The sequence below is a fragment of the Phyllobates terribilis genome, unplaced genomic scaffold (assembly GCF_046119375.1).
Source record: "Phyllobates terribilis strain yellow unplaced genomic scaffold, ASM4611937v1 Scaffold_2__4_contigs__length_985480577, whole genome shotgun sequence".
In the NCBI taxonomy this organism is placed as follows: domain Eukaryota; kingdom Metazoa; phylum Chordata; class Amphibia; order Anura; family Dendrobatidae; genus Phyllobates; species Phyllobates terribilis.
In genome coordinates this window covers 206,822,322-206,845,991 of record NW_027362762.1, presented here as the reverse complement: position 1 = coordinate 206,845,991, position 23,670 = coordinate 206,822,322, and the positions used below count along the sequence as shown (strand labels likewise).

The following is a 23,670-nucleotide window of genomic DNA, read 5'->3' as shown; positions in this document are numbered from 1 at the left end:
TTAAAGAGGGACTTGTATAGGAATCCTAAACTTTTATGGCATAAACATTCCCAGTTCTTGGGTATGTTGAGTCTTCTGGCACTCAAAACTTATTTATGCACAGTGGCTTGCGAAAGTATTCACCCCCTTGGCATTTTATTGTTTTACTACCGCACAACCTGCAATTTCACTTTTTTTTTTTTTTTTTTTTTTTTTAGGGTTTGCATCAGTTCATGTAAAGAACATGCCCAAGCTGTGAACCTTTTTTTTGGTTTTCTTTTTATTATGAAGCAAACAACAAATAGGACAACATAACTGAAATTTCAGTGTGCATAACTTCGCCCAACTAAAGTCAGTACTTTGTAGCAACCCTTCTGCGGCAATGACAGGTGCAAGTTGCTTTGGATAAGTCTTTGAGATTTCGACTTCTTGAAACTGGGATTTTTTGCTCATTCCTCAAGGAAAAACTGCACCAGCTCCTTCAAGTTACCGTATTTTGCGGACTACTAAGATGCACCCCAAATCTTGGGGGGAAAATTGGATTATTATTTTTTTTTTTTTTAAGTAAAATGGTGCATCTTATAGTCTGATTTTACAGCAGTTTACCAATGGAGTGGGGGGAGGGGAATGGCGACTGTGGTGGAGGCAGTGTCGCTGCGGCAGGAGTGGGGCAATGCTGCGGGCCCCGTGTTGGGAGGAGTAGGTGTCCCGGCGGTGCGAGGCTGCGGCCCTTGGCTTTCATAAAATGTCGGCGGTTAGCGGAGTCCCCTTCCCTTTGATTTCTCTGCAGAGGGCTTCTGCTAAATATCTCGTGAGATCTCAATTTGCGCACATGCCGTCGCCTCAGGCAGCCATTTTCTCAAAGCCCACTGCAGGGCAATCAATGGGAAGGGGACTCTGCTCACTGCTCACATTTTATGAAGGCCCAAGGCCCGCAGCCTCGCACTGCTAGGACACCCTCCTCCTCCCAGCACGGGGCCTCACATCACCTCACTACTTCTGCTGCCGGTCTCTTGCAGCAGCAACCCTGCCTCTAACCCCGCTTCACCTCCTCCGGTAAATTACATTTGGATTATAAGACACACCCCCATTTTCCTCCCAAGTGTGTGTGTGTGTGTGTGTGTGTGGGGGGGGGGGGGGGGGGGGAGCGTCTTCTATTACGAAAAATACGGTAAATGGTGTCTTCTGGTAAACAGCAATCTTCAAGTCTGACCACAGGTTTTCCATTTGATTAAGGTCTGGGTTTTGACTAGCCCCCCCCCCCCCCCTCCAAAACTTTTCCACGTTTCCTCTTAAACCACTTGTGTGTTGCTTTATTGGTATGCTTTGTGGCATTGTCTTGTTGGAAGGTGAACCTCCGTCCCGGTTTCAAATCACTGACAGACTGAAACAGGTTTTGCTCAAGATTATTCCTGTATTTTGCACCATCCATCTTCCCCTCGACTCGGATCATTTTTCCCTGTCCCTGCTGCCAAAAAGTTTCACTGTGGGGATGGTGTTCTTGAGGTAATGAGCTGTGTTGGTTTGGCGCTAGATATAGCATTTACCTTGGTGGCCAAAAACGTCAATTTTGGTCTCCTGACCACAGCACCTTCCTTCTTATATTTGGGGAGTCTCCCACATGTCTTTTGGCAAACTCAAAACGAGCTTTAGGCGGTGTGCCCACTATGCGTTTTTTAAGCGTTTACGCAGCGGCAATTCTGTTGCAGAACCGCTTAAAAAACGCTTGGTAGAAGGTCTGCCGTGTGCCCCAATGATAACCCGCAGCGGAAATTTCCGCAGCATGTGCACAGCACATGCGGATTATCATTGCAGAAAAAAACCTCAGCACTAGCAATTATTTTGCGGAAGCGCTGCGTTTTCGCCGCCATTGACTTGCATTGGAACGCATGGATTCCGCATCACTGGATCTGTAGATGCGGATTCCATGCGTTTCAATGTGCGGATGGTACCCGGGTGTGGAGGACAGGAGACTCTTCTCCTGTAAAAAAAAGAATAAAATAAAAAATAAATATTATACTTCCCTTCTGATGGCCCCCGGTCTCCTTATCTTCGCTTGCCAGCAGATTGCAGTGGACTGAAGGACCTGCGCTGACGTCATTTAGTCATGTGACGGCAGGTCCTTCAGCCAGGACAGAGCGAAGCAAGACTCCGGGGGCCATCGGAAGGTAAGTATAGATTTTTACTTTTTTTTTTTACCATTCTTTCGGTCACACTACATAAATCCATCGCGTTTGCATGGATTTATATAGTGTGACCAAGATGTCAAGCACTTTCCAAGTGATACTAAAATCGCTTGGAAAGCGCTTGTCAACCCGCATGCGGAAATGCAAGTGAAGAACGCTTCACATCCGCATGTCCCTGGCAGGAAAAACGCATGTACAATCCGCATGCTTTTTTTTTTCTGCCAGGGAGATGCAGAAACGCTCAGGAAAAAATCCTGAGCATTTCTGCATCGTCTGCACCTAGCCTTACAATTTTTGTGTGTAGGTGAAGGCTTTTTTTTCTTCCCACTCTTCCATAAAGACTAACTATGGAGTGTACGGCTTATTGTGGTCATATGGACAGATACTCCAGTCTCTGCTTGGGAACTCTGCAAATCCTTGAGGGTTACCTTTTGGTCTCTGCTTCCTCTCTGATTAATGCCCTCCTTGCCTGGGCTGAGAGGTCTTTTTTTTGGGCAGCCCTTTCTTGGATCATCAGAGATTGGGATATTTTTTTTATGACCCAACCCTGACTTGTACTTCTCAACAACTTTGTCTCTGACTTGTTTGGAGATGTGTGTTGCAGCCTCTGGCCTATCAGAAAAGTGTGTATATACTGACAGACCATGTGACACTTAGATTGTACACAGGTGTGAATATTTTTGCAAGCCACTGTATATGTGACTGCAGACTATTGAATTGTGACAGTGGGTGATGTGCAAGTGGGCTATCATATTGCCCATGTATGTGATTTTGTGTATTTACAGTTACATGCTGAGTAAATACGTGAGGCTTCTCTCCTTAGAAGTGAATTGAGAAAAGCTGTACACCTCTAGTCGGCATGTTACCGCAAGTATGCAAATCAGATATAGAGCCTCATATGACCACCCACTCGCATCGGCATATGGCATAGTGATTGCAGACTTTTGTCCCACTATTGGACAGTCCCTTTAATTATACTGCATGGTGAACACTGGGGAAAAAAATAATAAAATCAATTCCAGATTTTGTTGTCTTCGATTCATCCTTGGCAGAAAAATATGGAATAGAAGTTGATGAAAAAGTTATGTACCCCTAATTGGAAACTATAGTTTGTAAAGCAAAATAAGCCCTAAAACCCTGTAACGATCAAGCAATGTAATTTATGGCGCTTTAAAGGGAATTTGTCAGAGCCCCCATGCCCTCCAACCCAGCAGCATTCACCTATGTATAACAGAATACCCTGCCTGTCCAGCCCTGTATAACGTAATTCAGTTAAATATGCTTTTAAAAAGCATTCTTAATGTCCCAGTTTCATATGCGACTATGAGGACTTTGACTAGTTGATGGGGCATTAGTATCCCCAGACTAGTAATCTCTCTTCCCATGTTATCACGCCCCCTCATCGCCCCTCATCGCCCCTCATGCACATCTCGCACACGCGAGCCACCCATTCCGGCAGCACCACTGCATCTCTGAAGCCGGGTGTATGCTTCCCAGCTTCAGTGGTGTGCACTGCACATGACCGGAAGCCATTTTCTGAACTTCCGGTCATGTGTATAGGAAGTCTCTTTCCCTGCAAAAATCATTCCCCTCTTCAACTCCTGATCCAGCTGCTCCTTTCCTGCCTCCCCATGCATTAGTTGTGGAACATTGGCTGATTCGAACAAACTTGTGGCAAGGAGACCAATCTTTCTTGTGAACTATGTGTACAGTGCCGGCAAAAAATTTTTTTGAGTTCAACGAAACCACAAAATTTTAACATTCAAGTGTTTTATTGTGGATATTTCGTTACACAGGGCTGTGGAGTTGGTATAAAATGAGCAAGGACTCCTAAAATATATAATAAATTGGGCACAGTAGTTCAATGCAGGATGTGCTGTAAATGTTTTCATAAGGCTATGTGCCCACGATGCAGAAAATTTCTGCAGCATTTCTGCATCTCCCTGGCAGAAAAAACGCATGCAGATTGTGCATGCGTTTTTCCTGCAGAATACATGCGGATTCACATGCGTTAACGCATGTGTTTCCGCATGCGGACTGACAAGCACTTTCCAGGCGATAGCATCACTTGGAAAGTGCTTGACAACTAGGTCACACTGTATAAATCCATGCAAACGGCATGGATTTATACAGTGACCGTAAAAATAAAAAAATAAAGCTATACTTACCCCCGATCCCCCACCGCGTGTGCTGTCGCGCTCGTCCTGGCTTCTTCCTGGTTGCCGGGCTCTCGCGAGACAGCCTGAGGTCACATGACCGCAACGTCATCTCAGGTCCTGGAAGGAGAAGCGCTGCAGGGGCCGCCGGACAGGTGAATATAAACTTTATTTTTTACTCTATTCTTTTTTTTACCGGTACAATGGTACCCAGGTCTGGATGAGAGTCTTCTCTCCTCCAGAACTGGGTACCATCCGCACATAAAGACTCATATAATCCGCGTGTACAAATGTACAGACACGGATTCTATGCGTCTCAATGCAAGTCAATGGCGGCGCTTCCGCAAAATTAATGAACATGCTGCAGATTTATGAGTGCTGCGGAAAAATCCGCAGCATGTGCATTGACATTGCGGAATGCCATTGGGTACCATGGGGTGCGGATTACCATGCGTTTTTGATGCGTTTCCGCTTCCGCAGCGGAAACGCATGAAAAACGCATCGTGTGCACGCAGCCTAAGAATTTGGTAAAGTTGTACAACTCCAGTGAGTTTTTCCATAGACTTGTGTTTGATACAGAAAATCCGTAAGTTAAAGAAAAACTCAAAAGCGTTTTTAGTGCATGTCTGCTGTGGAAAACTAAAAACTTGTGTAATCCATATATTACAAATGCAGTTAAGTATTAAAGACAAAACGGCTTTATTTAAAACCTGACATACTAAAAGAGACAAAATGGCGATAAAAAGGCAAGTAACCTAATTTACAATATGGGGCAGAAATGCTGCAACATCAAGAGCTCATCATGGGAACTTGGCTTAAAATGACATACCGCATTCATCACCAGCTCATGAACCAACATGAAAGCATAAAGGTGGTTTTAATTTTTATTTCATAAAGCAATAGTACACGTGAAAATAAGATATATTGCAGATTTCTCTGATAAGAAACTTTGTATCTTACTGCTCCTGGACTCCTCTTTGATTCTCAATTTATGGGTAAAATCTGTTTTCAGTGAAGAGTGGCCAAAATCTCATGATGCATAACCCCATCCATCCTCCCTTCAATACGATGAAGTCGTCCTGTTACCTTTGCAGAAAAGCACCCCCAAAGTATGTTTCCCCCACCATGCTTGACTGTTGAGTCCGTGTTCTTGGGGTTGTACTGATTTTTCTTCCTCCAAACACGGTGAGTGAAGTTGATACCAATAAAGTTCTTTTAGTCTCATCTGATCACATGACCTTCTCCCATGCCTCCTCTGGATCATCCAGATGATCATTGGCGAACTTCAAATGGGCCTGGACATGTGCTGACCTGAACAAGGAGACCTTGCGTGCCCTGCAGGATTTTAATCCATGACTGCTTAGTGCGTTACTCTTGGTAATGTTTGAGACTGTGGACCCAGGTCTCTTCAAGTCATTGACCAGGTCCTCTCCTATAGTTCTGGGCCGATTCCTGACCTTTTTCAGAATCATCCTTACCCCACGAGGTGAGATCTTGCATGGAGCCCCAGACTGAGAAAGATTGGCAGTCATCTTGTGTTTCTTCCATTTTCTAATAATTGCGCCAACCGTTATTGCCTTCTCACCAAGCTGCTTGCTATTGTCCTGTAGCCCATCCCAGCCTTGTGCAGGTCTACAACTTTGTCTCTGGTGTTCTTAGACAGCTCTTTGGTCTTGGCCATGGTGGAGAGGTTGGAGTATGACTGTGTGTGGACAGGTGTCTTTTATACAGGTAATGAGTGCAGAGTAGGAGGGCTTCTTAAAGAATAACTAACAGGTATGTGAGAGCCAGAATTCTTGCTGGTTGGTAGGTGATCAAATACTTATTTCATGTAATAAAATGCAATTTAATTACTTGAAAATCATACAATGTGATTTTCTGTTTTTTCTTTTTAGATTCTGTCTCACAGTTGAAATGTACCTACGATAAAAACTACAGACCTCTCCATTCTTTGTAGGTGGGACTGAGCAAAATCGGCAGCGTATCAAATACTTATAGATGACAGTTGCTACTTTCAAAATTCTATGGTGTGAAGAGTTGGCTACAGGCGTTGTGCTGCAAGTTCGCCAACTGTCGCCTCTCAATAATGGGAAAGTCTGTCTTCACTGAATACAGATTTTACCTGAGAATTGAGACTCTTGATAATGAATAATTAGTCCTGGTGGAGAAAGAAGCAGATTTCTCCAATCAGATACATTACATGTTCATGTATAGTATAAATTTAGTAATAGTATTTTATATAGTATTTATAAAATAAAAATGTTAGTGATGACTACTCTTTAACCCCTTTATGACGTGTTCCTTAATAGTACAACACATGTCATAACCCCCTGCTTTGTGCGGGCTTCGGCGCTGAGCCCACACCTTTCTGGACACATGGAATCCACCTGCGGCTGTTAGCTAGTTAAATGCCGTTGTCAACTCGCGCTTCCAGGAAGCACGTCATTGGCCCCGTCCATCGGCGACCCCATCACCTGATCGCAGGTCACCAATGGATTGGCATGACAACCTGGGGTCTGTAGGAGACCCCTGTGGTTGTCACTACCAGATTGCTATGAGCGCCGCCCAGCAGTCGGCTCTCATAGCAAGTGAGCAAATCTGCTACACACAGGCGATCTGATCATTGCCTGTGTGGCACAGAGACAAGCAGATAACTGCAGCTTCTAGGCCTCAATGGAGATTATTGAAGCATGCAAAAAGTTTAAAAAAAGAAAAGAAAATTTTTAAAAATATAAAAAATATGTAAGTTTAAATGCCGCCCCCCCCCCCCCCCCCAACTTTCACTCCATTCAAAAAAAAGCGTGCACACACATTTGGTATTGCCGCATTCCGAATCGCCCGATCTTTCAACATAAAAAATAATTAATCCAATTGGTAAACGGCGTAATGAGAAAAAAAATGTAAATGCCAGAATTACGTTTTTTTGGGTTTTTTTTTGGTAGCCACAACACTTCAATAAAATGCAGTATCAGGCGATCAAAACATCGGATCTACTCCAAAATGGTATCAATAATAATGTTAGCTCAGCGCACAAAAAGTAAGTCCTCAGTCGGCCCCAGATCCCAAAAAATGGAGGCGCTACGGGTCTCAGAAAATGGCGCCTTTTTTATTTTTTTTTTATTTTAAAGCAAACTTTGGATTTTTTTCACAGCTCAAATATAAAAGAACCTATACATGTTTGGTATCTACAAACTCGTAATGACCTGGAGAATAATAATGGCAGGTCAGTTTTAGCATTCAGTAAACGTGGTTTAAAAAAAAAAACAAAAAAAAACAAAAAAAAAACTGGAATTTCACTTTTTTTTTTTTTGCAATTTCACTGCATTTGGATTTGTTTTCCCGTTTTCCAGTACACAATATGGTAAAACGAATGATGTCGTTCAAAAGTACAACTTGTCCCACAAAAAAAAAACCCTCACAATGGCCATGTTGACCGAAAAATGTATGGCTCTGGGAAGAAAGGGAGCAAAAAAAAAAAGGCAAATGGTCTGGTCATTAAAGGGTTAAGACCTAATTGTCTAAAGCCCTCAAATGACAACCAGAACAAAGTAGCAATGATTCTTGGAAAGCACCATGCCCACTCTTCTCCTGATTGATTTTCTATTTATTTTTTTATTTGACAGGCACACAGACAGCTCATTATAATAAAGATCTGGCTAAGCTGACCGCTACCAAAAGGGCAGCACGGTGGCTCAGTGGTTAGCACTGCAGCCTTGCATCGCTGGAGTCCTGGGTTCAAATCCCAAGGACAACATCTGTAAGGAGTTTGTGCGTTCTCCCCGTGTTTGTGTGGGTTTCCTCCCACACTAAAGACATACTAATAGGGAATGTAGATTGTGAGCCCCAATAGGGACAGTGCCGACAATATCTGTAAATTATATAAAGCACTACGAAATATGTTCGCGCTATATAAATAAAAAAGAAAGAAGAAGAAGAAAAAGGGCATAGTACTTTCATAGTGTAGATAACGTTTTAAGACAGACACAAATTTTGTTTTTACAGTTTGCTGCTTCAGGGTTTTTAGCTCCTTTAGTCCTTTGTTTCTAAGGTTAATGAAGTACAGTTATACATATTTACAGAGTTGTCCCTTATTTTTCTTGTCTTCTGGGCCGAATCCAGACTGACATCCCATTCTTGTTTAATCAGTTTCACAATTTCTGTGTTTTTGTCCACAACCTTATTTGAGGATTTGACCACAGTTTTTTAATGGGATTGAGTTCTGTGGAGTTTCCTGGCCATGCACGAAAATGTCAGTTTTGCTTGCCAAACAATGGTCTCCATCATGCTGGAAAAAGCATTGTTCATCACCATATTTCTCCTCTATGGTTGGGAGAAGTTGCTCTTTGATGATTAGATCCCATTCTTTATTCATGGCAGTGACCTTAGGCAAAATTGTGAGTGATCCCACTGCCTTGGATGAAAAGAAACACCGCGCATGGATGGTCTCGGGATGCTTTACTGTTGGCATAACACAGGACTCATGGTAGTGCTCACCTTTTCTTCTCCGGACAATCCCTCTTCCTGTTGTCCCAAACAATCTGAAAGGAGCTTCATTAGAGAGAAAAACTTTGCAGGAACTATAGGTATTGGATTGCAGAGGACTGGGGTAAAATTATTTTCTCTGAAGCCCACTTCAGGCTTTTTGGGACATCTGAAGGAATGGGTTTGGCTTTTCATTTGAAGGGATATATAAAATATATCGTTGCCCCAGAAGTTTTTGCTTCTGTATTGTGACTCGGGTTTCACTCTGAGGAAAGCTTAATCTTATACATTTTGTAGAAAATAAAATACATACTCCCAATTCATGTGTATTGATAGGAGTTGAGGAGCTTCTAGGGTATAATTAGGCACCACGTGGCGTTGCCCACAATGCACTGAACAGCCGTAGGCAATCTTTGTGCCTCTGTACGGAACTGTGTTTTACAGATGTTTTTTAGAAATTGGTGCTTTTAGGAAATGCTAGTTCTGTAACTTAGTGTTAGATGTTGAACCTGGCAGAGAAGACAGCTACTGGATGACCTCATGGCGGGCTGGTTTTGCTCTGGTCGTTTTAGATATCTTTTATCTCCTTTCCTATCTTCTGCATTTAAAGGGAATCTCTCAGTAGGATCAACCCTCAAAGATATCTATATGGGCATGAAGGTCATAGAAAGCTGAATAAAATGATACCTTGATATTTGCTATCTGATCTCTTAATCTAGAGATATTCATGTTTTTTTTTTCTTAATATGTAAATGTGCTTTTTAAGAACTACCATATTTTTTGGACTAGAAGACGCACCTAGGTTTTAGAGGAGGAAAAAAAAAAAAAATTAAGCAAAGAATGTGGTCATGATGCACTTTTAAGGTGGAGGGGGTCTTCTGCTGACACTGGTATAGGGGTAATGTCCCCCAATTCTGACAATATCCCCCATCCTGGTATATATGCCCCCTCCCTTCCTTTTATACGTGGTCCCCATCTCCATCCTGGTATGCATGGCACCCCTCCATCCTGGTATGCATGGCACCCCTCATCCCTGTCCTGGTATGCATGGCACCCCTCATCCCCATCATGCTGCACATAAAAAAATAAATAAATAAACACTCCTACTCGCCTCTCTTCTCTCCTGCGTCCTGTCTGCCTGCACTGATCTCTCCATGTGAGCTGCGCATGATGTCACTGCCATGCGCAGCTCACAAGGAGAGATCAGCTGCCGGAAGTCACTGCTCCCCACTCTGGGACAGTGTGCGCGGGGAGCAGTGACTTTACTCTCCTTCATAGCTGACACACAGCGGAGCCACGCTGCGGCTCCTGCTGCTGCCGGCTATCTCATGTGCCCGCTCATTAAAGGGTATGAATATTCACCCCATGCCCATGGGCATGGAGAGAGGTTGAATATTCATACCCTTTAACAGCGGGCACAGGCGATTCTGGCAGGAGCTGCAGTGCGGCTACACTGTGTGCCGCTATTAAGGAGCATGAATATTCAGTGCTCCCCACGCCCCATGGGTGTGGGGAGCAGTGAATATTCATTTTCTTTAGCAGCGGGGACAGTGTAGGCTGCTGCGGGCGGCTTCTGCCTCCTGTGCCCTGCTCCTCCACCGCTACCGCCCCACCCCCTCCATCATTCGGACTATAAGACGCACCCCCCATTTTCCTCCAAAATTTTAGAGGAATATAGTGTGTCTTATAGTCCGAAAAGTACGGTTCGTGGTGGATGCCGATCTACCTGCGCGTGTGACTCTAGAGCTGATCTTAAATGAAAGGGGTAGTTACCAGTGTGGGACGTGGATCAGAAGAAACAGACTGTCTCAGTCATTACATGTCTCACACTGGTAACTTCACTTTCATTTAAAATGAGCTCTGGAGGCGGATTCTCAGGGAGATCTATGTGGGACCCATAGAGCTTAGCAGCTCATTTACATAGACAAATGTTGATTTCTCTGGAATAAGACATCAGATCACAGATATCAATGTATCATTTTATTCAGCTTCCTATGACCAACAGGCCCATATAGACAGCTCAGGAGGGTTGATCTGACTTGCAGATCACCTTTACTTGTTTATTTTTTTTTTATTTTTTTTTTTTTTTAATCTAAGCTTACCACGCAACATTTGTAATAAAAATGTCAGCTCCATTGTCCGGTGATTCAAGCTTGAAGGGCATCTTCTCTGTTTCTGAAATGCTGACCGTGCACCTTCTGTAACCTTCACGAGCAATATTACCTCACTTTACTTATTTCTACTAAAATGTCTAGGGGATTTTTGGTTTGTTGGATATTCTATTATGACTGGGTGTTTGGTTAGGGGCTTTTGTTTTTCTTTTTCGCTACCCAAAGAATTTTGTCTTGCAAAACATAATTATTTTTATTTTATTACCATTTTTCTTCAGGTGGTATTTCTCAAGTTATGGAAAGAAGAGGCCAGTCTAATAGTGCCAATTCTGAGAAAAAAATAATCAGCTTGTTCTAAAATTAACTCCTTGCACCCGCAGACAATTTTCGGATTTGTTTACATTTTTTCCCTCTCCTTTTGGCTTTTCATCATTTTTATATTTTTCCGTTGCTGGAGCAGTATAAGTACTCACCTATTGTGCCCTGAGCTTACTGATTTATTGATACAGAATTATATTGCATTTTTTTTCCATGGTGTTTTCCTTATTGGTCAAATTTTACATTTTGATGGTCTGCACTTTTATGGACATAGCGATACAAAATGTTTTTATTAATCTCTTAATCCTTTTTTTTTTTTTTTTTTTTTTTCCCCCTTAACGTTTTTTTGCTTTAGGTTTTTAGTCCCCTAAAGGGGCTTAAACCTGCAATTGTCTGATTGCTTATACCAGGGTCTTAAACTCTGTAGTGTGTATGGGCCACACATAGAAATTTTTTTAATTTGGTGGGCCGCATTCTTTGCAGGCCAAAGTGATGTTTTTAGTGATACCATTTTATTTATTCTATACACCTTTTGATCCTTATTTATTTGAATGGCATTCTTATGGGTTATGGTACAGTTTTTATAGTTTGGGTCATTGTGGTTGTAGTGATAACAAACGTGCATATTTTGGTTATCGTGTGTGTGTGTGTGTGTGTGTGTGTGTGTGTGTGTGTGTATATATGTATAATATATATAGCCATATAGAGGAATAAAAATTATAATATCATATAATATTATATATATAGATAGATAGATAGATAGATATATCTATATATTATTATATGATATTATAATTTTTTTCCCTCTATATGGCTATGTTCCCACGATGCAGAAGTGCCAGGGACAAGCGGAAGTGAAGCGTTCTTCACATGCATTTCCGCATGCGGGTTGACAAGCGCTTTCCAAGCGATTTTAGCATCACTTGGAAAGTGCTTGTCAACTTGGTCACACTATATAAATCCATGCAAACGGCATGGATTTATATACTGTGATCGAAAAGAATGGTAAAAAATAAATATATACTTACCTTCCGATGGCCCCCTGTGTCTTGATTCCCTCCGTTCTCCCTTGCCGGCAGCGGTACACTGCAGGACCTGCCGACTTCAGCGTTGCATGACTGACGTCAGCGCAGGTCCTTCAGTCCATGACTAGCTGCCAGCAAGTGAAGACGCTGAGGAAACGCTTAAAAAACGCATCGTGGGCACACAGCTATAGGCTGCAGCATTTTTACCGCTGCGGAAATGCTTAAAAAACGCATGGTAGAAGGCTTGCCATGTTCCCCAATGATAGGAGGTAGCAGCAAGCTTAGTAAGCTAGCAGTCCATCGGGGTACAAGGCCAGGAGACCCGAGGGTCCCAGCATAGCCTCTCAGTTTCCATGGGGCCAGATGACCGGCTGGTCCCAATCTGGCTTCTCTAAATGTCTCCATGGGTTCCAGGTGAACGGAGGGTCATTTCTAGCAACTCCAAACAACATATCCATGGGGCCAGGCGACTTCATCGTCTCAACCTGGTCTCCCCAAATGTATCCATTGGCTCCCTGATGGTCAATGGAGCTGTAGCTTTCCAGTCAGGGCCATAGATCCTTAGACTGGAATCATGTAGAATCCAAATCTGGGTTTCTTTGGTTAAAGCCATGCTTTCAAGCTAATGGTGTGAAGAAAGACTTTACAGGGAGAGTCAAGGATCAGACTTTCTAATTTCTGTTCCAAGTCTCCCCTGCTGCAGAAGCACATGTCCTTTTTAAGTGTACATCCACAGGTTGGGGGGGAGGGGGTCAGCTTCATGTCTCATTGTTTGAGCATTTAATGAATTTGCTTAGATTGTCCTCCTGGCTTGTGAGTCAATAAGCCACAGGGTCCACAAAGGTTAATCAACATAATTAGCAAACATTCATTGTTCCACAGACCAATAGAAGGCAACACAAAGATAATGGTGTATATCTCTTGGATTAACAAATCTAAACCTCTGACTGATGAAGATTTTAAACTGTAGTGTCACACAGCCTTTTTGCAAAAATACTCACAGGACCCTTGTATGCTGTAGAAGTGATAATGTAATTACTGATGGGTCACTATTACGGCTTAATCACCTTTTATTTTGAATATTTCCATTATCTCCAGCAGAAACTAAAAATATTGACCAAATGTATACAAAACATGCTAAGAACACAGAAAACTGCTAATGGAAAGCTGCCTGGTGCTGCCCAGATCATGTGCGCTGTGGTTTTGTTTCATTTATAAAGCACTCTTTACTTTTATCACTAGGTCCATGCGACCGGTTTCATGACACTCCATAGTTTAATGACTTCCGTGGTTGGGTTGTTCCACCCTGTGTGTGTCATGTGCTATTTTTGATTACTGTGGCTTTTGCTCTGCATATAGTCCAACCCTTTAATGGAGCTTAATTCAATACCTTAGATTAGTTATTAATTTCTGTATATGCTAGGGCCATAAAACAATCATCAGAAAGCTGCTTTAACGTTACCCGTCTTTAACACAAAACTCTTAATATTAAAATGAAACCATAGTGTAATTGATTTTCTACGAGTGTGATATTAAAGAAGTTATCCAGTACTTTTTATTAACCCACCCCCACCCCCCATTGTATCCCCCCGGGGACCCTAAGGATTTTTGTAAATACCTTACGTTGCTGTTTCTGCCTGTGAGCGACGCTATCCTTGGCCGCTCACAGGCATCACGTGACCCCGCGCTGACGTCACGACAAGTGAGGCTTGACTCGGCGCTGGGGTCCCTGCGGTGGCTGCTGGGTTGTGGGCTGGGTTACCTCCCCCCCCCCCCCTGCATCACACCCAGCATCCACTGTGCGCTTTCCCAATGAATGGGGAGAGGCAGAGCATGCGGTGGATGGGCAGCCTGGCATCCACCTGGAACGCGGAAGAGGGACCCTCAGCTGCTGACACCACTTGTCGTGACGTCCGCTTATGTCCGAGCTGGCTGCAGCCGGGGTTCACGTGAGCGGCCAGTGATAGCGTCGCTCACAGGCAGTATCTGCAACTTAAGGTAATTACAAAAATCCTTAGGGGCCCCGGGGGGATACGGTGGGGGTGGGGGGTGTAATATAAAGTACTGGACAACCCGTTTCATGAGGATAGGCGATCAATGGGGGACTGACACCCGTCACCCCTACTAACCAGCTTCTTACTGATTCGGCATTGTCAGGATGCCAAAGCAAAAGATTTAAAAATTCTCTTCCAGGCTCTACGGATAATTTATTTGCGGATTTTAAATCTGCAGCATATCAATTATTTGCACTGACTTCACTGGATTTCAACCTCTGCAAAGTATGAAATCCACAAGGACTCTTAATGTAACGCACATGGATTTGTAACAGAATCCGCTCAGATTTTTCCATCACATGTGAACATATAGTTACAGTGCAGAGCTGCATTTATAATTCTGCTAGTTGACAGTGGGTGGAATCTGCCAACAAGCCAGACATTGAACAATACCTCAAGTGTGCAGTTGAGCTCCTGTAATGTAATGCGTTCTACTGTACTGCATATTGGATATCCAAAAAGGCATAACTGCTCAAAAAAATAAAGGGAACATTCAAATAACACATCCTAGAGCTGAATGAATGAAATATTCTCATTGAATACTTTGTTCTGTACAAAGTTGAATGTGCTGACAACAAAATCACACAAAAATCATCAGTGGAAATCAAATTTATTAACCAATGGAGGCCTGGATTTGGAGTCTCCCCCAAAATTAAAGTGGAAAACCACACTACAGGCTGATCCAACTTTGATGTAATGTCCTTAAAACAAGTCAAAATGAGGCTCAGTATTGTGTGTGGCCTCCATGTGCCTGTATGACATCCCTACAACGCCTGGGCATGCTCCTGATGAGGTTGCGGATGGTCTCCTGTGGGATCTCCTCCCAGACCTGGACTAAAGCATCCGCCAACTCCTGAACAGTCTGTGGTGCAACCTGACGTTGGTGGATTGAGCGAGACATGATGTTCTAGATGTGCTCAATTGGATTCAGGTGTAGGGAACGGGCGGGCCAGTCCATAGCTTCAATGCCTTCATCTTGCAGGAACTGCTGACACACTCCAGCCACATGAGGTCTGGCATTGTCCTGCATTAGGAGGAACCCATGGCCAACCGCACCAGCATGTGGTCTCACAAGGGGTCTGAGGATCTCATCTCGGTACCTACTGGCAGTCAGGCTACCTCTAGTGAGCACACGGAGGGCTGTGCAGCCCTCCAAATAAATGCCATCCCACACCATTACTGACCCACTGCTAAACCAGTCATGCTGAAGGATGTTGCAGACAGCAAATCGCTCTCCACAGCGTCTCCAGACTGTCACATGTGCTCAGTGTGAACCTGCTTTCATCTGTGAAGAGCACAGGGCGCCAGTAGCAACTTTGCCAATCCTGGTGTTCTGTGGCAAATGCCAAGCGTCCTGCACGGTGTTGGGCTGTGAGCACAACCCCCTTCTGTGGATGTCGGGCCCTCATACCACTCTCATGGAGTCAGTTTCTAGCCATTTGTGCAGACACATGCACATTTGTGGCCTGCTGGAGGTCATTTTGCAGGGCTCTGGCAGTGCTCCTTCTGTTCTTCCTTGCACAAAGGCGGAGGTAGCTGTCCTGCTGGGTTGTTGCCCTCCTACGGCCCCCTCCACGTCTCCTGGTGTACTGGCCTGTCTCCTGGTAGCTCCTCCAGCCTCTGGACACTACGCTGATAGACACAGCAAACCTTCTTGCCACAGCTCGCACTGATGTGCCATATTTCATTCATTCAGATCTAGGATGTGTTATTTGAGTGTTCCCTTTATTTATTTTTTGCAAATTTGGCAAGTATATACACTGCTCAAAAAAAATAATCTAAATCTTTGCTTATAAAGTACATTCTCTGATGCATTAAAACAAGAAGGAAACAGGAGGCCCTTTAATGGAGCGGGTTTGGCCGTCTTGCGACCCCATGCAATGTATTTGGAAGCTTCTGATTGTTAATAGAAGTATAGAAGGTCTAGATGCATGTTAGTTTTCCCATTATCGGCTTAGTTCTAGGTCATGGCAGTGTTCATGTTGCTACTGCTGCGCTTTACAAACACTCCTCATTGGAGTAGTGGGATTCAGAAGGATTAATCTGATCTTTTTATAGTACTGTATTATCAGCTGTGTAGTAAGGGGTAATCCTGTCTTTGCTAATAACGAAACTGCTGAACATTTTTGCTAATAGGGGGGGGGGGGACACCAGGAACCAGTGTGAAAATTAAGATTACGAATTTTGTTTTTTAACCCCTTAACAACATTTGCCGTACTAATACGCGTCTGTGCCCTGGGACTTAAGAGCCAGACCCGTATTAGTACGTCATGGCGATCACGCGCGCACACAGGCTGTGCGGGCGCGATTGCCGCCTGGTGTCAGCTGATTGTCACAGCTGACACCCGGTACTATGTGCAGGGAGCGGTCCTGCACCGCTCCCAGCACATTAACCCTCGCGATGCTGCGATCGAAGTCGATCGCGGCATTGCGGGGGCAAGGGGAGGTGATCGCCGATACTCGCCTCCTCTTCCAGCGCACTCTGCAAAGGCTTCCCGGGTGTTGCCATGACGACCCGATGTCGTCATGACAACATCCGGGTCACCAGACAGCAGGAAGATTGCTTGGACATGCGCAGTGCATCTCCAAGCAATCTTCACACTGTGCATTTCTGACAGCTTGCATGGCATAGGGATTGTGCTGCATTCCTGTGCCATGCAGGCGATCAGAGAAAAAAAAGTGAAAGTCCCAGAGTGGGACAAAGTAATAAAGTGTATAAACTGTGTGAAAGTGGAAAAAAAAAAAAAAATTGCAAAAATATTAAAAAAAAATAAAAAAAAATAATCCACCAAAAATAAAAATATAATGTACCCATCAATAAATATTATTATAAACAAAAAACAATAAAAGTACACATTTGGTATCGCCGCGTCCGGAACAACCTGACCTATAAAACTGTCCCACTAGTTAACCCCTTCAGTGAACACGGTAAAAAAAAAAAAAAAAAAAAAAAGCAAAAAACAATGCTTTATCACCATACCGCCAAACAAAAAGTGGAATAACACGCGATCAAAAAGACGCATATAAATAAAAATGATACCGCTGAAAACGTCATCTCGTCCCGCAAAAACAAGCCGCCATACAGCTCAATCAGTCGAAAAATAAAAAAGTTATAGCTCTCAGAATAAAGCGATGCTAAAAAATATTTTTTTCTATAAAATAGCTTTTATTGTGTATAAGCGCCAAAACATAGAAAAATGATACAAATGTGGTACCGCTGTAAACGTACTGACCCGAAGAATAAAGATACCTCATCAATTTTACCACACGCGGAACAGAATTTAAAAAAAAAACAATTCTTGAATTGTTGGTTTTTGTTTACTCTGCCTCCCAAAAATCGGAATAGAAAGCGATCAAAAAATGTCACGTGCCTGAAAATGGCACCAATAACAACGTCAAGTCATCCCGCAAAAAACGAGCCGTCACATGACTGTCTGCCAAAATCTGGAAAAATTATAGCTCTCAAAATATGGCGATGCAAAAACTAGATTTTACAAAAAATGCGTCTTTTAGTGTGTGACAGCTGTCAGTCATAAAAACCCCATATGATTCTGGCATTGCTGTAACCACACCGACCCGAAGAATAAAGTCGTCTAATCACTTATACCGCACAAGGAACAGCGTCAAAAATAAACTCTTGGGTTAGGATTGGGCTAGGGTTAGGGCTGGGTTTGGGGCTGTGCTGGGGCTAGGGCTGGGGTTGGGATTTTTTTCAAAAGTAAGAAAAAAAGATGACGATATGGTGACTAGTGTTGAGAGCAAGTGCTCGCTACTTGAGTTTGCATCGGGTGCTCTGGTATGCATTGAGTATCGTGGGTATTTGAGTGACATGCTCGAGTCTCTGCCCCATATGCTTCGCGGCCAAAAAGCTTTACGGGGATTGCCTGCCATGCACGAGCGATCCCCGCATGTTTTTTTTCTGGGTGTCTAATAACCGTGAAACATGCGGAGCAGAGACTCGAGCATGTCACTCGAGCACACGCTGTACATGGTGCATACCTGAGTACCCGATGCAAACTCAAGTAGCGAGCACTTGCGCTCAAGAATAATGACAACTTATTCAATATGATGACCTAATGTAAACCAATTCTGTGCCGTACCTCTGGGTTCAAAATGTTCACTATACACCTTAATAAAATCCTTGAGGGGTATAGTTTCCAAAATGGGGACACTTGTGGGGGAGCTCCAATGTTTGGGCACACAGGGACTCTCCAAATGCAACATGATATCCGCTAACAAATTGAATGGAAAATCGGCTCAAATTGTTAGCGGACACCATGTTGCGTTTGGAGAGCCCCTCTGTGCCCAAACTTTGGAGCTCCCCCACAAGTGACCCCATTTTGGAAACTAGACCCCCCCCCAAGGCACCTTTCTAGATGCATAGTGAGCACTTGGAACCCCCAGGTGCTTCACAAATTGATTCGTAAAAATGAAAAAGTGAAAAAAAAAACACTTTTTCATTTTTACGAATCAATTTGTGAAGCACCTGGGGTTCCAAGTGCTCACTATGCATCTAGAAAGGTGCCTTGGGGGGTCTAGTTTCCAAAATGGGGTCACTTGTGGGGGAGCTCCAATGTTTGGGCACACAGGGGCTCTCCAAACACAACATGGCGTCCGCTAATTATTCAAGCAAATTTTACAATCAAAAAGTCAAATGGCGCTCCTTCCCTTCCGAGCCCTGCCGTGCGCCCAAACAGTGTTTTTTCCCCAAATATTGGGTATCTGCGTGCCCAGGGGAAATTGCACAACAAATTTTGGGGTCCATTTTTTCTTGTTACCCCTGTGAAAATAAAAAAAATTGGGTCTAAAGTAACATTTTTGTGAAAAAAGTTAAATGTTAATTTTTTTCTTCCACATTCCAAAAATTCCTGTGAAGCACCTGAAGGGTTAATAAAGTTCTTGAATGTGGTTTTGAGCACCTTGAGGGGTGCAGTTTTTAGAATGGTGTCACTTTTGGGTATTTTCTGTCATAAAGACCTCTCCAAGTGACTTCAAATGTGATGTGGTCCCTAAAAAAATGGTTTTGTAAATTTTGTTGGAAAAATGAGAAATCGCTGGTCAACTTTTAACCCTTATAGCTCTCTAACAAAAAAAAAAAATGTTGGTTCCAAAATTGTGCTGATGTAAAGTAGACATGTGGGAAATGTTATTTATTAACTCATTTATGTGACATATCTCTCTGATTTCAGGGCTTAAAAATTCAAATTTTGAAAATTGCTAAATTTTCAAAATTTTCACCAAATTTCCGTTTTTTTCACAAATAAACGCAAGTGATATCGAAGAAATTTTTCCACAATCATGAAGTACAATATGTCACGAAAAAACAGTCTCAGAATCAGGGGGATCCGTTGAAGCGTTCCAGAGTAATTACCTCATAAAGTGACACTGGTCAGAATTGGAAAAATTGGCCCGGTCATTAATGTGCAAACCACCCGCGGGGCTTAAGGGGTTAATAAAGGTCTTGTATGAAAAAAAAAAATACACATTAGCAAAAATGTTACAGAAATACATGTAACCCATAACCTGTTTTAAACTCTAGGTCAGGGGTCCTCAAACTTTTTAAACAGGGGGCCAGTTCACGGTCCCTCAGACCATTGGAGGGCCGGAATATAGTTTTTAAAAAAAAAACTATGACCAAATTCCTATGCACACTGCACATATTTTATTTTGTAGTAAAAAAAACAATACAGGAACAAATACAATATTTAAAATGAAGAACAAGTAAAGTTAAATCAACCGTTATTTCAATAGGTATGTAACTGTATCCAATAGGCAGCATAGGTCCTTAATAGGCAGGTAAATGTCCCCAATAGGCAGCATAGGTCCCCAATAGGCAGGTAAATGTCCCCAATAGGCAGGCTGTTTCCCCCTTATAATGCCATATGCAGGATGTCAAACCCGCCCCCCCCCCCCCCCCATATAATGCCCCATGCAGAATGTCGCCCCCCCCCCCCATATAATGCCCCATGCAGGATGTCACCCCCCCCCCATATAATGCCCCATGCAGGATGTCACCCCCCCATATAATGCCCCATGCAGGATGTCACCCCCCCAACCCCCCCCCCCCCCATATAATGACCTATACCTCCATACATTAAAAAAATCCAATACTCACCTCACTTCTCACTTGCTGCTGCTGCTCTACTCTTGTCTGGACTCCAGCGTCGCGGCGGCGTCGTCCCGCTCTGCTCTGCCTGTGACAGCACTCAGGAGGGCGCGGTGTAAAGACGTCACCGCGCCCTCTGACCTGAGACGTCACAGGAAGCGCAGAGCAGGAAGACAGCGGATCTGCGGAGGCACGGGGAGAGGTAAGTATCCGCCTGCCGGGGCCCTGTGCAAGCGGGGAGAAGGGCGGGCGCTGACACCGCTCTCCTCTCCTCTCCTCCGCCCATAGCCCGGCGGGCCGGATAAAAGTCCTCCGCGGGCCGTAGTTTGAGGACCCCTGCTCTAGGTTGTCTTCTAATGATGGCTTCCCTTTACTGACTGGTTTCCACCGTAACTAGAACGTTTGAATGGACATGTGAACTTGGCTCAAGGACGAATTCAAACGTTCTTTTATGGACCGCGATGCATGGGCTGACCACAGCTTTTCTAACCCAAGTTTGACAGCCTCCTAGGAATCTGTCGTGTATCACTGTCCATGCACAGACATCTGTATCCGGCCTAAGATGTCCTCTTTTAAAACTAGCAGTATAAGGGCTAAAGCAAAGAACTGAAGTCTGGATTACGGTGTATTTCATAAGCTCTTATAAATATAATGTGTTTTGGTTTTTTTTACATTGCAGGAGGTAGAAGAAGTTGTACCACTTGGACAGAGACGGGCCTGGTGCTGGTGCATGTGCTTCGGACTGGCCTTTATGCTGGCGGGCATCGTGCTGGGTGGAGCTTACCTCTACAGATATTTTGTGTCACAGGTAATTTTTTTTTCTTTTTGCAAAATACCTTGCTTGTGGCAATGAATGAGAGCAAACTACAGAGCAATTATGTATGGGAAAAGTGAACCTCTTGGTCTTCCATCCACAAGGCCCAATGTTAAACTTTGATTTATGTCCTTTATTCTTTAGCAGTAGTACAAGCCTTTCATAGGTATACACGTTGGATGAAAAATAGACTTCAGTAGGATAGGTTCATGATCTAATGCGAAAGTGGACAGTCATCCATCAAGAGAAAAAAATAATTTGTCGATTACGGGTCCCCTTTTTATGTCGTTGATTATCTGCTGACGGGTCTTTGGTAGATGCTTTTTTTTTTCTGTTGCAAAAACATACAGACTCAAATGTTTGATGCACGTATGTTTACGGGGGTAGAGTTGGTAGTCTCCTAATGAGGGAAGCATACTTGCCAATAAATTTGAACATTGGTTAGTTGTAATATTTTAATATATTCTTGTACTGTTTGCACTGGTGTCTGTGTTGTAAAATAACTTAGAATATGTCCCCTTTCACACAGCACCTAACAGCAGCAGCACAGCATCTGAGCGAGCTTGAAGAAGTATGTGCAGACGTAACTAGCCTGGTCTAAAGGTGCCTCTGTATATTAAAGTATCCTAAACTTCTTGACGACTCGCCACTAACTATATGATCAAGATGGACACTATTGATTTGCTAAACTACCCAGCATATGTTTGAAGCAAGGTTTCAGTGACAAGAATGTGTGTGCTTCAAGTGCTAGTAAAAATCCAGAACTTTTTTATGGCATTTTCAAAACAAGACTTTAACAGTTTAGCTCAAAATGCAGTTCATATATTTCAGTGTTCGGTACGCAACTGTGGAGGAGACTCCCTCCACAGATGGTTGAAGTTTTTTTTTATTAAACTGACATCTGTGTCTGACAGCAGCATCCAGAGCTGAGCTCTGATCACTGCTGTTAACCATTTCCATGCTAGTGTAAATCTCTGGTAGTGGTGTTTAAATGGAGCTGTTGCGACTCGGCTCCCATCAATTGCTCTGCACGCATACACGGACTCCTATTGGCTACTCACAACATGATCAGGGGTACTGATGGATTATCATGGCAGCCATGGGCGTGTTGAAAAACCCCATTTCTGCCATCTTTGTGTATATTGGAACAACACAAAAAAAGGCAAATTGGACATAATTCTACACACAACCCCAAAAATGAGCCAGACAAAATTGTTGACACCCTCAACTGCATTATTTGGTTTCAAACACTTTGGAATAAATAACTGCAATTAATCACTTCCTATAACCATCAACAAGCTTCTTACACTTCTCAACTGGTATTTTGGACCCCCTCTTTTGCAAACTGCTCCAGGTCTCTCATATTTGAAGGGTGTCTTCTCTCAACAGCAATTTTAAGATCTCTCCACAGGTGTTCTATGGGATTCAGGTCTGGACTCATTGCTGGCCACTTCAGAACTCTTCAGCGCTTTGTTTCCAGCCATTTCTGTGTGCTTCTTGAAGTATTTTTGGGGTCATTGTCCTGCTGGAATATCCATACATTGCGACCCAAAATCCTTTGGTAATGTTCAGATTTCATGATGCTGTTACAGTCAAGGCACCCTGTGTCAGAGGCAACAAAACAACCCCAAAACATCTTTGTACCTTCACCATATATTATTATTGTTAATAATATTATTATTCCATGGCGCTTTACATGTGAAAAAGGGGTATACATACAAAAACAATTACAATGATCTTTAACAAAACGTGACGGCGACTGATGCAGGATGAGCAAGGACCCTGCCCGTGAGGGCTCACAGTCTACAAGGGATGGGTGGGGGTAGAGCTAGTCGTGGAGCGGTGGTTACTACAGGTTGTAGGCTTGTCTTAAGAGGTGGGTCTTCAGGTTCCTTTTCAAGGTTTCCATGGTAGGCGAGAGTCTGATATGTTGGGGTAGAGAGTTCCAGAGTAGGGGGGTGCACTGGAGAAATCTTGTATGCGATTGTGATAAGAGGGGAGTAGAGCAGGAGATCTTGTGAGGATCGGAGGTTGAGTGCAGGTATGTACTGGGAGACTAGGTCACAGATGTATGGAGGAGACAGGTTGTGGATGGCTTTGTATGCCATGGTTAGGGTTTTGAACTGGAGTCTCTGGGCAATGGGGAGCCAGTGAAGGGATTGACAGAGGGGAGAGGCCAGGGAATAGCGGGGGGACAGGTGGATTAGGGAAATATTTTTGAGTTGGAGTCGGCAGGAAGTGGAAAGGGCTTTGGTATGTGGTTTGAAGGAGAGATCAGAGGCCAGGGTTACCCCAAGGCAGCGAGCTTGCGAGACTGGGGAGAGAACAGCTATTGACGTTGATAGGTCAGATGGGGGGGGTGAATGGGAAGGTGGAAAGATGATGAATTCTCTTTTATCCATGATAAGCTTTAGAAATCTGGCAGAGAAGGATGAGATA

General features: G+C 43.5%; 1 protein-coding gene across 1 annotated transcript in view; it reads left to right on the top strand.

Moving 5' to 3' along the window:
• The window catches only part of ITM2B (integral membrane protein 2B), a 62,914-nt gene that overhangs the window by 14,326 nt on the left and 24,918 nt on the right, over nt 1–23,670 (top strand). The window contains exon 2 of the mRNA XM_073663832.1: nt 21,097–21,225. Within this exon, the coding sequence (XP_073519933.1) occupies nt 21,097–21,225 (129 nt within the window). The remainder of the gene's footprint in view (nt 1–21,096; nt 21,226–23,670) is intronic.